Raw genomic sequence first — 13,688 nt, forward strand, 5'->3', positions numbered from 1 at the left:
ATAGTTTAGTATGTCGTCCAAAATGTGACAAAAACGTCATAGTTTAGCATGTCGTCCAAAATGTGACAAAAACGTCATAATTTAGCATGTCGTCCAAAATGACAAAAACGTCATAGTTTAGTCTGTCGTCCAAAATGTGACAAAAATGTCATAGTTTAGTGTGTCGTCCAAAAAATGACAAAAACGTCATATTTTAGTATGTCGTCCAAAAAAATGACAAAAACGTCATAGTTTAGTATGTCGTCCAAAAAGTGACAAAAACGTCAGTTTAGTATGTCGTCCAAAAAATGACAAAAACGTCATAGTTTAGATGTCGTCCAAAAGTGACAAAAACGTCATTAGTTTAGTATGTCGTCCAAAATGTGACAAAAACGTCATAGTTTAGTATGTCGTCCAAAATGTGACAAAAACGTCATAGTTTAGTATGTCGTCCAAAAATGACAAAAACGTCATGTTTAGTATGTCGTCCAAAATGTGACAAAAACGTCATAGTTTAGTATGTCGTCCAAAATGTGACAAAAACGTCATAGTAGTATGTCGTCCAAAAGTGACAAAAACGTCATAGTTTAGTATGTCGTCCAAAATGTGACAAAAACGTCATAGTTTAGTGTGTCGTCCAAAATGTGACAAAAACGTCATAGTTTAGTATGTCGTCCAAAATGTGACAAAAACGTCATAGTTTAGTGTGTCGTCCAAAATGTGACAAAAAAGTCATAGTTTGTGTCGTCCAAAAATGACAAAAAGTCATAGTTTAGTATGTCGTCCAAAATGTGACAAAAACGTCATAGTTTAGTATGTCGTCCAAAAAGTGACAAAAACGTCATGTTTAGTATGTCGTCCAAAAATGAGAAAAAACGTCATAGTTTAGTATGTCGTCCAAAAAGTGACAAAAACGTCATTGTTTAGTGTGTCGTCCAAAATGACAAAAACGTCATAGTTTAGTATGTGTCCAAAAAGTGACAAAAACGTCATAGTTTAGTATGTCGTCCAAAATGTGACAAAAACGTCATAGTTAGTATGTCGTCCAAAAAGTGACATAATCGTAATAGTTTACTATGTGGTCTGAAATGTGAGAAAAACATCACAGTTTAGTATGTCATCCAAAATTTCAGTAAAATGTCATGTTTTCGTATGTCGTCCAAAATGTGACAAAAACTTCATAGTTTAGTATGTCATCCAAAATGTCACCTAAAACGTCATAGTTTCGCATGTCATCCCGAATGTTCTAAATCGTACATAAATGTATGTGAATACAATGTTCCATGAGAATGTCAATATCCTTGGCAGAGGCTCTCTGAGTGCTTTTCTAGTTTAGTATGTGGTCCAACATGTGACACAAACATCATAGTTCAGTATGTCATCCAAAATGTGACAAAAACGTCATCATTTAGTATGTGTCCAAAATGTGACAAAAATGTCATAGTTTAGTATGTCGTCCAAAATGTGACCAAAAACATAGTTATATGTCGTCCAAATATGACAAAACGACATAGTTAGTATGTCGTCCAACATGTGACAAAACGTCATAGTTTAGTGTGTCGTCAAAAATGTGACCAAAATGTCATAGTTTACTATGTCATCCAAAATGTCACTAAAACGTCATAGTTTAGCATGTCGTCAAAAAAGTGACCAAAATGTCATAGTTTAGTGTGTCGTACAAAATGTCACTAAAACGTCATAGTTTAGTATGTCGTCCAAATTGTGGAAAAAACGTCACAGTTTGGTATGTCGTCCATCAAGTACAAAAAATGGCCCTATTGAATAAAACCAACAAAGGGCCCAAAAACAACTTGGCGGAGTACTGCGCTCTCTGAGTGCTTTTCTAATTAACCATGCCTGACGTATGTCAGCGAGGTTACTGCATTCGGTGCGGTATCTGGCTGGGTAAGTATGTATGTGGGTATGTATGTATGTAGGTATGTCCGGTCCAATATCTCTGCAAGTGCTGAAGTCAGGATAATCAAACTTGGCACTGAAGATCAGTCTAAGGTCCCCTGCTCAGTTGTGGAGTTACAGGTCAGCAGATCAAGTAGGAAGGGAGATACGTAGGATGATCAAAATTGATACAGAGTATCATGCATAGGCGTGGTTCTGCGGCTCGTCTAGTTGTAATATGAAATACTTGGTGACAGAAAGTAAATTTAAGTTAAGGTGTCCCTTTTTGACAGTGGAGGAGATCCAGTGTCCACATGGTGTTTGACATGTGGAAGGAGCACTGGGAGCTGTGTATCGATGGCGAAGGCGGCCGTATTTAAACCAGATATGTATTTTGCTTTTAGTTTTGGCCTCATGTTTAGATGCAGAAGCAGTTTTCTTGCACTTAAATTTTAACTTTCGCAAAATTCCTCCTATGGTAAAGACCGATTTTGTAACTTCTGACATCAGAGTGTGCCATAGTTTCCTTTGTTTACATGAGACATTTTTAGCTGATGTGGCTAATATAGTGCTACAGCCAACAGACTTTGATATGTTTACACATAAATGTACAATAAATCTGCCATTTCATATTATTTCCCTCTCTTTTTAATGCACCATTGTTGGTAAGATTTTTACAATATTGGCCAAATAGATCAAATAATCTGATTATTGGATATAAAAAAAAATCTTGAAGCCAGTATGAAAAGTCCAGTCATTGAGCAAAAAAATCGATCATGCAAAAGTCAACCAGCAATATGTTTTTGGTTTTGGAACTTGTTAATCGCACATCATGTACAACTAATAACCAATTTTTAGACAGCGCAGCAATAACAATTAAGTCGATCATCTTGTTTTGTAATCCCAAACAAACATAACTAGATGTAATATTGTAAGAACTTTTGTGAAAAAGCAGAAATCTTTTCAATCTACTTTTACAGTTGTAAGTAATGAGGTGAAGCTAAAAGGCCATTCAGTCGATGACATGGCTACAGAATGATGTGTAACACATTCCCTAAACTACACGTAAAGCACGATGTGGTTATTAAAGGTAAAGTGTTCTCACACGATGTCGTTGAGCTCCAGCATGGTGTCAGGAGGAGGGTTGATGAGGACGTAGGACAGCGTGTTCTGGTGGTCGTTCATCTCGTCTGCAGAAACACACATGGAGACCTTCAGAGCTGCTCTGAGGTCCACTAAACTAAACACAGCATCAGGCAGGAAATGGACCCTCCACCCACCGAACACATGACACTCCCCTGTTTCAAACTCTGTCAGGACAAAGGCAAATAAGTCACGTCAAGAAACGAGCAGCGGAATCTGAGAGATGCTTGTTACAACTGTTAATTATTAAATTGATAAACTTAAACTTTGCAGTAAATTGACACCAAATGAGGGAATGAATTTTGCATTTTATTCAACTAGCCTGACTGTTACTAAGTTTTTTTTTTTAAAGGAAAATACATGTTATGTTAATGCTGCTGTGATGATGTACTAGTAGATATAATACCACATTAAGGAATTTTGAAAATTAAATACTGAGCAGGATATTTTACATTTTCTATCTAATGCTAATACCATTCCCAAGGAGTCTGGCTCATTTGATCTGTAATTTTTTACTTCTAAACATAGATCTGCAAGAAACCAATACTAGATTTATTGATGTAGCTCTAGATTTGACATAAAGTCAGTTTCTATTTTGTTAACAAAGACCTTTTGTTGCAGACTGATTAATCCAGAGCCACGTCATCAAGTCCAGTCCACAGAGGATATAGAAAGTAAATTAGGAATTAGTCATTTACTTAATTATAATTACTTTAGTCCAGCTAAATATCAACAAATTGAGTTTTAATTTAAAGATTCTATAATTTTAATAATCATTTTAACAATGAATTCGTTCTCTCACCCCTCTGTATACTGTTAGGTGTTAACTGTTGATGCATTAAACATTTATTTTATGAACATTAACAGTAAGCTACATCTTGCACTATGGAGACATTTGATTAAGAACGAATAATATTTACAAACTGATTCTTGTTATTTTAATAATCATTTTAGAAAATACTACTTTCCTCCTCTCAGGCCTGTATACTGTTAATAGTAAACTGTTTCTGCATTCTGCGACATTTAATATATGAACATTAACTGTTGTATTGTATTGATTCTAGCTAAGAAAACTGTTGAGATATTTTAATAAGAATGAATATTATTAACAAACTGAGTTTTGAATCAAAGATTTTTATTTATTTAATAATCACTTTAACAATTAATTTATTCTCTCAGCCCTCCATTCACTATTTATTCTGAGTTGCAAACACTAACAGTTGTAACAAATGTAACTTGGATGCTTCTAGAAACTGTTCTGACTGTGGAGATGTTATGTTTTATTAAGAATCAATGAGAGGAAACATTTAACCTTCATTTCCCAGACGAGTCATTACTGTAAGTGTGTGTGTGTGTGTGTGTGTGTGTCAGTATGTGCGTGTGTTATTTCTGCATGTATGTGTGTTGCGTGCTCTCTGCCAGCGGCTCCTACTTGCGTTGAGTGATGGACGGAGGAGGGGGAAGGAGGGCACTGAGTCTCCGGGAACAACCCACCTGCTTGTGGCCCTTTATAAAGCCAGGCGGGGGGGAGGGTGGAAGAGAGAGAAGGGCTGACCGTTACTGACAGGCCACTGTTGGTGTGGAACAAGGGGAGGCCCGCATGCTGCCTGCTGGCTACAAACAGCGACCCCCATGCGCAGCTTCAAACATGCAGACAGCGTCCGCGGCTACGCAACAGAAAGAACTGCTCCCCCATCGCATTCCTTTGCTTTTTTTTTAAAATTTCACGTCCTGCGGCATTCCACACTGGACCCAACAGGCTTGGTAAGAGGCGGCAGGTTGCCATGCCAACGGACGACACTCAGCATCACCCACCCAACCATCACCAAAAACAAAACCCCCGCCCCACCCCGCAAGAGAGTGACACGTGACACAGACACAGAGGACATGCTCCAGCATCCGTCAGACTGGACCAAACGCAGAGCGATTCAAACCAAACCGAGTGAAGCAGAACGCATTGGGAGTGTGAGAGTGGAAGAGGATCGACCTGCTGCTGCTCCGTCTATCAGTTAAATGTGTAATATTCCCCCTCTAACCCACACTTTGGTGCTGTGGAGTGTATTAAATGAGAGTTATACCATGGCCACAGGTTTCTGAGCTTCACAAAACACATCCACAGTGCAGACTCTGTAGTTTAGAACAGTCAGAAAGCAAATTAAAGTCCTTTTTGCATGTCTTAGAGGGAGTTTAATACATAGTTTTGGTTTTAATTAAGACAAACTACTGTAAAAATATGTTAAAAAATGTGCTTATTTTTGAAAGAAAAGCAGAAGTTAGCATACTAACGTGAATAAAGCTATAGTATTGGCCAGGGAAAGTGGAAATTATCCACTGAAAATTTTGAATTGTTGGACCAACTTAAATTAATGCTATAAGCAGTAACAGACAAGTGAATTACGTTCATCCAATTTAGGTTACTCCCAAAGTGGCTAGCTAGCATTAAAGATACATGAGTCAAGTAACTATTACATAAAAATTCTCTGTCTGTCCATTAAAAATCAGCCATTTGTTGCTAGAATAGTCATTTACCACATTAACGATATCTAGACTGTGTTTCTGATTAATTTAATGTTGTCTTCATTGCAAAAAAATGCTTTTCTTTCAAAAATAAGGACATTTCTAAGTGACTCCAAACTTTAGAATGGTAGTCATTTGATTGATTGATTTTATGTACCAATAAAAGTTTGATATATTAAGCTAAAAATCTACAGATTCCATTCAAAAGATCTATAGTTTATGATAACACAGTTTAAGCTAATCAGAGATGATCTAGCAGAAGGCCTCTGAAGATTTGAGATGAAATAACCCCAAATATGCTCCTGAATAAACAGTCATGGAAGCACTGCAGGTACAAATAGCAGCCATAAAACCAACACCTTCCCTTTTCATATGGACTAGAGACACCATGTAAACACAAAATCAAAAATTTCTCGTCGTGACCTTGCACATGCTCCATTTGTAATCCTAATTCTACAACTAAAACAGGTAGATTTCTATATATTTAACAAATCTTGGTTGGTCTTTACACAAAACCATGACATTATGTTTGAAGTTCAACCACTAGAAGTCTGTAAAAACAATTTAAAAGGGTGTCAAGTTGCTCTTTAAGCTAATCTCAGGTTTGTTCTGGAGCACAGAGCCTCAAAGTGTACGTTTACTTGAACAATTTGAACCTTAACTCTATGTGACCATGATATAAGAGTTCCAATACACTGAGGTGCTCTGACATATGGAAATAAAAGACGAGGCAGAGGCGAAGGACGCCATGGAGCGGCTTCTCCTCCTCTGGGTTCTTTATTTCCTCCATCAGGCCACCTCTGACACGCATCATCCTCTGTACATCACGAGTATACGTCCTTCTACTCTGCGTCTAGCCTTCCATCCACAGACATAATGCGCTCCGCTCCACTCTTTAAGCCATACTCTGATGCCCTGCCGTACTTCTAGCCATTTGGGACGTCACCTCACGAGAACACAATGCAGAAAAGACCAGACAGAGGAGACAGAAGTAGAGATAGACAGAGATGGATTAGCCGCTGATCTACCGCTCGCTCCGATAAGGACACGCACACGTAAACGCACACACACGCTTACGCACACGCCTACACACACACTCATGCAGTAAAAGTTGCAGTACTGTGATCAACCAGCTAACCTGACGGCCTGGTCCCCTCTGTATACGGGTGCTCTGAAATGTCCTGCAACTCTAAGCAACGGCATTCACTGTTAACTTCAACGTCCCGGTTCCTTCATTTCTTTTACAGTTAGCTTGTTTAACGACCAAAAACAGTTAATGCAAAATTCTGTTTAGTATTTCTTTGCTCTATTTTTCATTTGGATGCTGGCGAAAGGACAAGTTCCTTTCTCCACAAGATGGACGTAACCACTCACATGTTGTAAATAAAATGAGTTATATATATATATAGATATATATAGACACAAATTACCTTGCAAATATCCTAGATTTACTCGATTCATGACATCGCTCGCAGTGAGATTAGAAACATCCTCTACAAGCCAAAAAAAGGGAGGCAGGAGGGAGGGGGGAAATAGAAGAGTCAGAGAAAGAAGGAGGAAAAAAACAAGAAAAAGGAAGTAAAACATAAAGATCAGGCAGGCAGCGAATGCATTTGCAGTTTCAAAAGGAATTCTTCAAAGTGTGAGCGCGATGCAGAGAAGCCGTGCAGCAGTGTGTGCGCAGAATCACTTCCAAACGGATCGGTCGTTTTGAGCAACCCGCTCTGATGTTTTTGGTTCTCCAGAAGCTCTTCCTGACCTAACTGGCACATTTACGTAATATTTTCACACATCTGGAGCGTGATTCTGCGTTTGTTTGGAAGCATGAAGCTGGGAGGAGACAGGAACGAAAGAAGTGAGCAAAAAAATTAAAGATAAATGCAGGCAATTGCAGTCTGTGACCAAATGCAATTGAGACGAAGTTTTAGTGCTCCTGCATCTTCATGCAGAATGCTTTCACATCCACATGTTGGTGAGATGGCGACGTTGTGAATGTGTGATGGAACAAAGAAAAAAAAAAGAAGAGTCCGGTGGGTGTGAAAGCTGTGATGTGAGAAGATGAGGCCCTCTGGAGGGTAAATGGTGATGTAATGTGATGTAAATGATCTGTACTGTTCGGACTCACGGTCTTCACAGGAAATGAGATGAGATAAAACGACTGGAACACAGATTGGAGTGTGGAATAATTTTCTCAAATGCACAGCTGCTTGCACGGCAGAAATAATTGAGCTGGTTGAGAGAAGAATCACCTGCGTCTTCGGGGGTTTCCTTGCCGTTATGATTAGAGCTCGTGAATATATTTACCATCAAAGCAGACGTCAGTGGAGCTGACACTAAGCTGTGGCTAGTTTTGTTCCTTTAATCTGCAGCTTAATTAGAGCTGACATCAACACTTGTCTGAACAATGTTACGCAATGAACCTTCATGTTGTTTGCCCTTTTAAAATGAGGCTGCTGCTTATTAGAAACGGTTGATTTAGAACAGAGTGAGTGTATTTCTAAATCAGAAGTCAACTGAGGCTGAAAGCTCTTTCAAAATAAAACTACATGTAGTGTTCTCAAAACAAAAATACTTCTGCAGCTCAAGGTAACATTGGGTACTAATGCCCCCAAATTAAGGAAGCTGATCGCCCACGGGAGTAAAAACAGACACGTTTTTAACCCTCCTGTTGTCCTGATTTACAGGCACCAAAAAACATTGTTTCCTTGTCTGAAAAAAATCCAAAAATTCAGCAAAAAAATTCAATAATTCCTTAAAAATTTCCCTTAAAAGTTTAATTTAAAAACATTCCCCAAATTTCTGAAAAATTGCAAAACTTTCAGGAAGAAAATTCTAATAATTCCTTAAAAGTTTCCTATAAAAGTTTTATTTTTTAAAAAATCCCCCAAATTTGGCAAGAAAATTCTTGTAAATATTTTCAAAAATGAGCAAAAATCTTCCCAAAAAAATCCTAAAATATATGAAATGACTAAATTTATATCAGTAAAACTTACATTGTCTTCACGAACATTCACATAAAAATCTTTGTGATTTTTTATGTGAATAAAAATCTGAAAAAATATCTGTTTTTATTTAATTATTTAATTATTCAATAATAATAAACCATTTCATTTTTTAATTTTTGAAGAATCTTAAGAAAATGCCTCGAAAATATGATAATTTCTTGTTTTTCTTTGTGATCTTTGGGTTTGGCATCATCAATGAAATAATGTCTTTCACTAATCTCATTTCCTGAATATTGATTGAGAAAATACTAAACACAGGAACGGATAAACCCTAAAACCTGCTTTAAAAATCCACATTATAAGCCACCCTATGTGACTTTATCTGCTATTCTTTACCAGCTTAATATTTAATACTAGCCTAATTAACCACAAGTTTAAAGTGTCACATTTGCATCTCTAATTCTTGGACTTTATTTCATGTCTTTCAGGAGATTTAACTCAACCAGTTCTATTATTTCTGCCTCCACAGCTTCTGTGATCTTAAAGAAATGAGACTCCAATCTGCAACAAACATTATAATTTGCATTATTATTCATTTTCAGGAACATTCTGACTAATTCTGGTTAAAAAGAACACATTTACAAAATAACACCAGCTATACTGTGTTTTGCCTCTCTGTATTGTAAGTTATATACTACTGCTGAGGGTTTAACATTAACTTTATAGAGTGAACTTTAATAGAACAAATAGCATTAAATGATCCTGAAGCGTGTCTCCACCAGCTGCTCCACTCACCGTATCCCACGGTGGGCAGGCCCAGGTGCTTCATGCGGTTCTTGACCAGCTCGGACAGCTCCTGCCGCTCGGAGCGACGGTACAAACTGAGTCTCTGCTGTGAGATTCTCTCGGCCCTGCTCGACGGCTTGCTCTTCCTGCTCAGCCTCCGCGCCCACTGCATGCTCTTCTTCCTCAGCAGCGGGTGTTCCGACTGGTCGCTTGTGGTGGAGTTCCTGTGGGCCGTCTTCTCCTTCCAGGACTCTCCTCGGTCGCGGTGATGCTCCTCGCCCTGCTCCACGTTGATGGACACCTGAGACTGGGACAGCGGGGGGGGGGTTTAATATAACCATCTGTGTGATGCTAAAAGCAGCAAATGTCTTTCTTTTATCGTTTCTGGGTGCTTTATTTAAAGTCGGTGTGCCAAAAAGTGATCCTCTGCCCAAAAATTTAAAAAAAAATTGGTTATTCCATAATTGGAGGACATTTGGGCTTCAAGATTTTTGAAAAATAATCATTCTCTTTGACAATTTTCTGCTCCATATTCATCAACAATAGGTAATAAACTATCAAAGCAGGACCCACATACATCTACATCTGCTTTTATCCAGTTGAAATATTCATAACAAACAAACACACAGAGCTGTATCTGTGGTTTGTCTTTGTGAAACTTTTCTTGTAACTTCATAACTGCGACCAAAGACATTTTTGCAGTTAACGCCATAATCAGTCCTGACATTTAAGATTATACAAGAGCTGCAATGAATAATTGATCATTTTGCGAATTATTAAATGAATTATCTGATTCCAGCTTCTTAAATTTGAATATTCAATAGTTTCTTGAACTCTCTGCAACAGTAAACTGAATGTCTTTGAGGTTGTGGACAAAACATGACATACACACGTGGACAAAATTGTTGGTACCCCTCAGTTAAAGAAGGAAAAACCCACAATTCTCACTGAAATCACTTGAAACTGACAAAAGTAACAATAAATAAAATTTATTGAAAATTAAATAATCAAAATCAGCCATCACTTTTGAATTGTTGATTAACATAATTATTAAAAAAAACAAACTAATGAAATAGGGCTGGACAAAAATGATGGTACCCATAACTTAATATTTTGTTGCACAACCTTTTGAGGCAATCACTGCAATTAAACGATTTCTGTATTTGTCAATGAGCGTTCTGCAGCTGTCAACAGGTATTTTGGCCCACTCCTCATGAGCAAACAGCTCCAGTTGTCTCAGGTTTGATGGGTGTCTTCTCCAAATGGCATGTTTCAGCTCCTTCCACATATGTTCAATGGGATTCAGATCTGGGCTCATAGAAGGCCACTTTAGAATAGTCCAACGCTTTTCTCTCAGCCATTCTTGGGTGTTTTTGGCTGTGTGTTTTGGATCGTTGTCCTGTTGGAAGACCCATGACCTGCGACTGAGGCCAAGCTTTCTGACACTAGGCAGCACATTTCTCTCCAGAATGCCTTGATAGTCTTCAGATTTCATCGTACCTTGCACACTTTCAAGACACCCTGTGCCAGATGCAGCAAAGCAGCCCCAAAACATTACTGAGCCTCCTCCATGTTTCACCGTAGGGACAGTGTTCTTTTCTTCGTATGCTTGGTTTTTGAGTCTATGAACATAGAGTTGATGTGCCTTACCAAAAAGCTCCAGTTTGGTCTCATCTGTCCAAAGGACATTCTCCCAGAAGCTTTGTGGCTTGTCAACATGCATTTTTGCAAATTCCAGTCTGGCTTTTTTATGAGTTTTTTTCAGCAGTGGTGTCCTCCTTGGTCGTCTCCCATGAAGTCCACTTTGGCTCAAACAACGACGAATGGTGCGATCTGACACTGATGTACCTTGGCCTTGGAGTTCACCTTTAATTTCTTTGGAGGTTGCTCTGGGCTCTTTGGATACAATTCCAACGATCCGTCTCTTCAATTTGTCATCAATTTTCCTCTTGCGGCCACGTCCAGGGAGGTTGGCTACTGTCCCGTGGGTCTTGAACTTCTGAATAATATGAGCCACTGTTGTCACAGGAACTTCAAGCTGTTTAGAGATGGTCTTATAGCCTTTACCTTTAAGATGTTTGTCTATCATTTTTTTTCGGATGTCCTGGGACAATTCTCTCCTTCGCTTTCTGTTGTCCATGTTCAGTGTGGTACACACCTTTTCACCAAACAGCAGGGTGACTACTTGTCTCCCTTTAAATAGGCAGACTGACTGATTATGAGTTTGGAAACGCCTGTGATGTCAATTAAATGACACACCTGAGTTAATCATGTCACTCTGGTCAAATAGTTTTCAATCTTTTATAGAGGTACCATCATTTTTGTCCAGGCCTGTTTCATTAGTTTGTTTTTTTAAATAATTATGTTAATCAACAATTCAAAAGTAATGGCTGTTTTTGATTATTTAATTTTCAATAAATTTTTATTTATTGTTACTTTTGTGAGTTTCAAGTGATTTCAGTGAGAATTGTGGGTTTTTCCTTCTTTAACTGAGGGGTACCAACAATTTTGTCCACGTGTGTATAAGGGCATCACCTTGAGCTGGAAGAAAACCTAGATGACATTTTTCACCATTTTACAAGCCAAAGAACTAATGAATCCATGTAGAAAATGATCAACAGATTAATCGACAATGAAAATAATGAATGAAATTAAGTCATTTCAATGCATTTACAACATTTAAGTGACAATTTAGGTTCTGGGGTGACTTTATGGCTAGTGGCAAATTGGCAAAAAGGACTGAATGTGTTCGTGTTCGCTTAAAATTATGCAGTGACACGAGTATAATTACTTTTTTAGACTGCAATCACTTTTATGGCACCACACCGGCATTATCTTTGCAATAAAGATTATGAACTTGTTACATTCCAAAAAATGCCAGTAAGGTATTTTTCCATCTTTGCCAGCTTTCAGCGAAAAGTTACAGCTGATTAAATGATGAAAATGAAGCGCGTTTTGGATCTTACCTGTGCGTAACTGTCCTTTCCCTGCAACAAAACAGACAGACAGACATCCGAACAAAAAGAAATGCAATGAAAGATGGGGGCATCCAAAGCAAGCAAAAACATCCAAAGCTTCAAAATCAGCACGTGACGTAGTAAATATGCTGTATTTACTATTCTATTACTCACTATTACACAGCAGGAAATTAACACTCATGCGTTGAAGACTGGTGAGTTTGTCTACTCGCCACTTTTTAATTAATTTTGTCTTTATAAATGGATTATCTATGCAAAAGTGTTAATTTCCATCACTTGCTTGACATAAATTGCTGCCAAATGCAACATATCCGTTTTAGCCAATGATGCCAATGCGGTATCCTTAAAATAAAAAAGAAGAAAGAAACAGTCTCGAAAGAAAATAATTTAAGAAGAGAGAGATGAAAGCAGAGAAGATGCAAAGCAAAGACTGACATTATGAAGAATTTTGACGATAGAATTAAAGAGAAAAGGAGAAGGAAAAAAGGGAGACTAAAGCGATCAGATATTGAGCATCTGATCAAACTGAACTTGCCTCTGAGGTTGAGAACATGTGTGACTCGGTGCGATAAATCCCGATGGGGATCTCAGCACTGGAGGAACAGAGTTTCTGGAAGAGTCTGCCATAAGTTCTGATCCACAGATCCTCCTCTGTGATCTTCATCTGAGGAGGAACAAAGACGATCAGCACCGCAAACTCATTTAGAAACCGCCTGCTTGGACGTAGCAGCGTTCCTACGTACGGCACACAGGTAGCCGGATCCAGGCGTCGTGTCCAGACCCAGGAGAAGCCTCGCAATAGCGATCATGTAGTCCTTAACGAACGACTGTCAAACAGAGAACAACTGCAGTTAAAAAACAAAGGTTCCAGCTGCATTAAACAAGCCGAGACATTAACAGCTTGTACAGCAATTAGAGTTAAGATGTTTATAGTCTATAAGTCTCCAGACATATTGGCCAAATTGAAGCTATTTAATTATTAAAAACACAGTTCAATGCTCTCACACTGCTGCACAACATTAATCTGGCTGTTCAGAGCAGGTCAGGAACTGCTTCGTGGAAGTTTCCTTTGGCATACACTCTGCTGGTGATTTTTTATTGCGTACACCCACTGTGCAGTAGGCCTGAGAAATGTTTATTTTCTTACATGTGGAAGAAATCTGTATGTTTGCACAATAAATTCATTAATATTCTAACAGTGTGGATATTCTTTTTGGGACTTATCCAGGACTTACACTACCATTCAAAAGTTTGGGGCCACTTAGAAATGTCTGCATTTTTGAAAGAAAAGCAGTTTTTTTTCAATGAAGACAACACTAAATGAATGATAAATCCAGTCCAGACATTGTTAATGTGGTAAATGACTATTCTAGATTGAAACGACTGATTTTTAATGGAATATCTCCATAGGGATACAGAGGAACATTTCCAGCAACCATCACTC

The 13,688-nt window shown here is 38.2% G+C and overlaps 1 protein-coding gene across 19 annotated transcripts in view; it reads right to left on the reverse strand.

Annotated features, from left to right (window-relative positions):
* Nucleotides 1-13,688, reverse strand: part of kcnt1b (potassium sodium-activated channel subfamily T member 1b) — a 105,104-nt gene that overhangs the window by 11,805 nt on the left and 79,611 nt on the right. For 5 of the 19 annotated variants that reach the window (XM_022202983.2, XM_022202982.2, XM_022202984.2 and 2 more), the window contains 8 exons: nt 12,988-13,071; nt 12,780-12,908; nt 12,233-12,253; nt 9,276-9,573; nt 6,966-7,028; nt 6,674-6,724; nt 4,513-4,524; nt 2,981-3,065 (listed from right to left, as the gene is read on the reverse strand). In XM_022202983.2, coding sequence (XP_022058675.1) covers nt 2,981-3,065; nt 4,513-4,524; nt 6,674-6,724; nt 6,966-7,028; nt 9,276-9,573; nt 12,233-12,253; nt 12,780-12,908; nt 12,988-13,071 — 743 coding nt within the window. Of the gene's footprint in view, nt 1-2,980; nt 3,066-4,450; nt 4,525-6,441; nt 6,725-6,965; nt 7,029-9,275; nt 9,574-12,232; nt 12,254-12,779; nt 12,909-12,987; nt 13,072-13,688 lie in introns of those variants that run through there. The other 14 variants (XM_022202988.2, XM_051950953.1, XM_022202989.2 and 11 more) reach the window with 12 other exon arrangements.

The sequence above is a fragment of the Acanthochromis polyacanthus genome, chromosome 7 (genome assembly GCF_021347895.1).
Source record: "Acanthochromis polyacanthus isolate Apoly-LR-REF ecotype Palm Island chromosome 7, KAUST_Apoly_ChrSc, whole genome shotgun sequence".
Lineage (NCBI taxonomy): Eukaryota > Metazoa > Chordata > Actinopteri > Pomacentridae > Acanthochromis > Acanthochromis polyacanthus.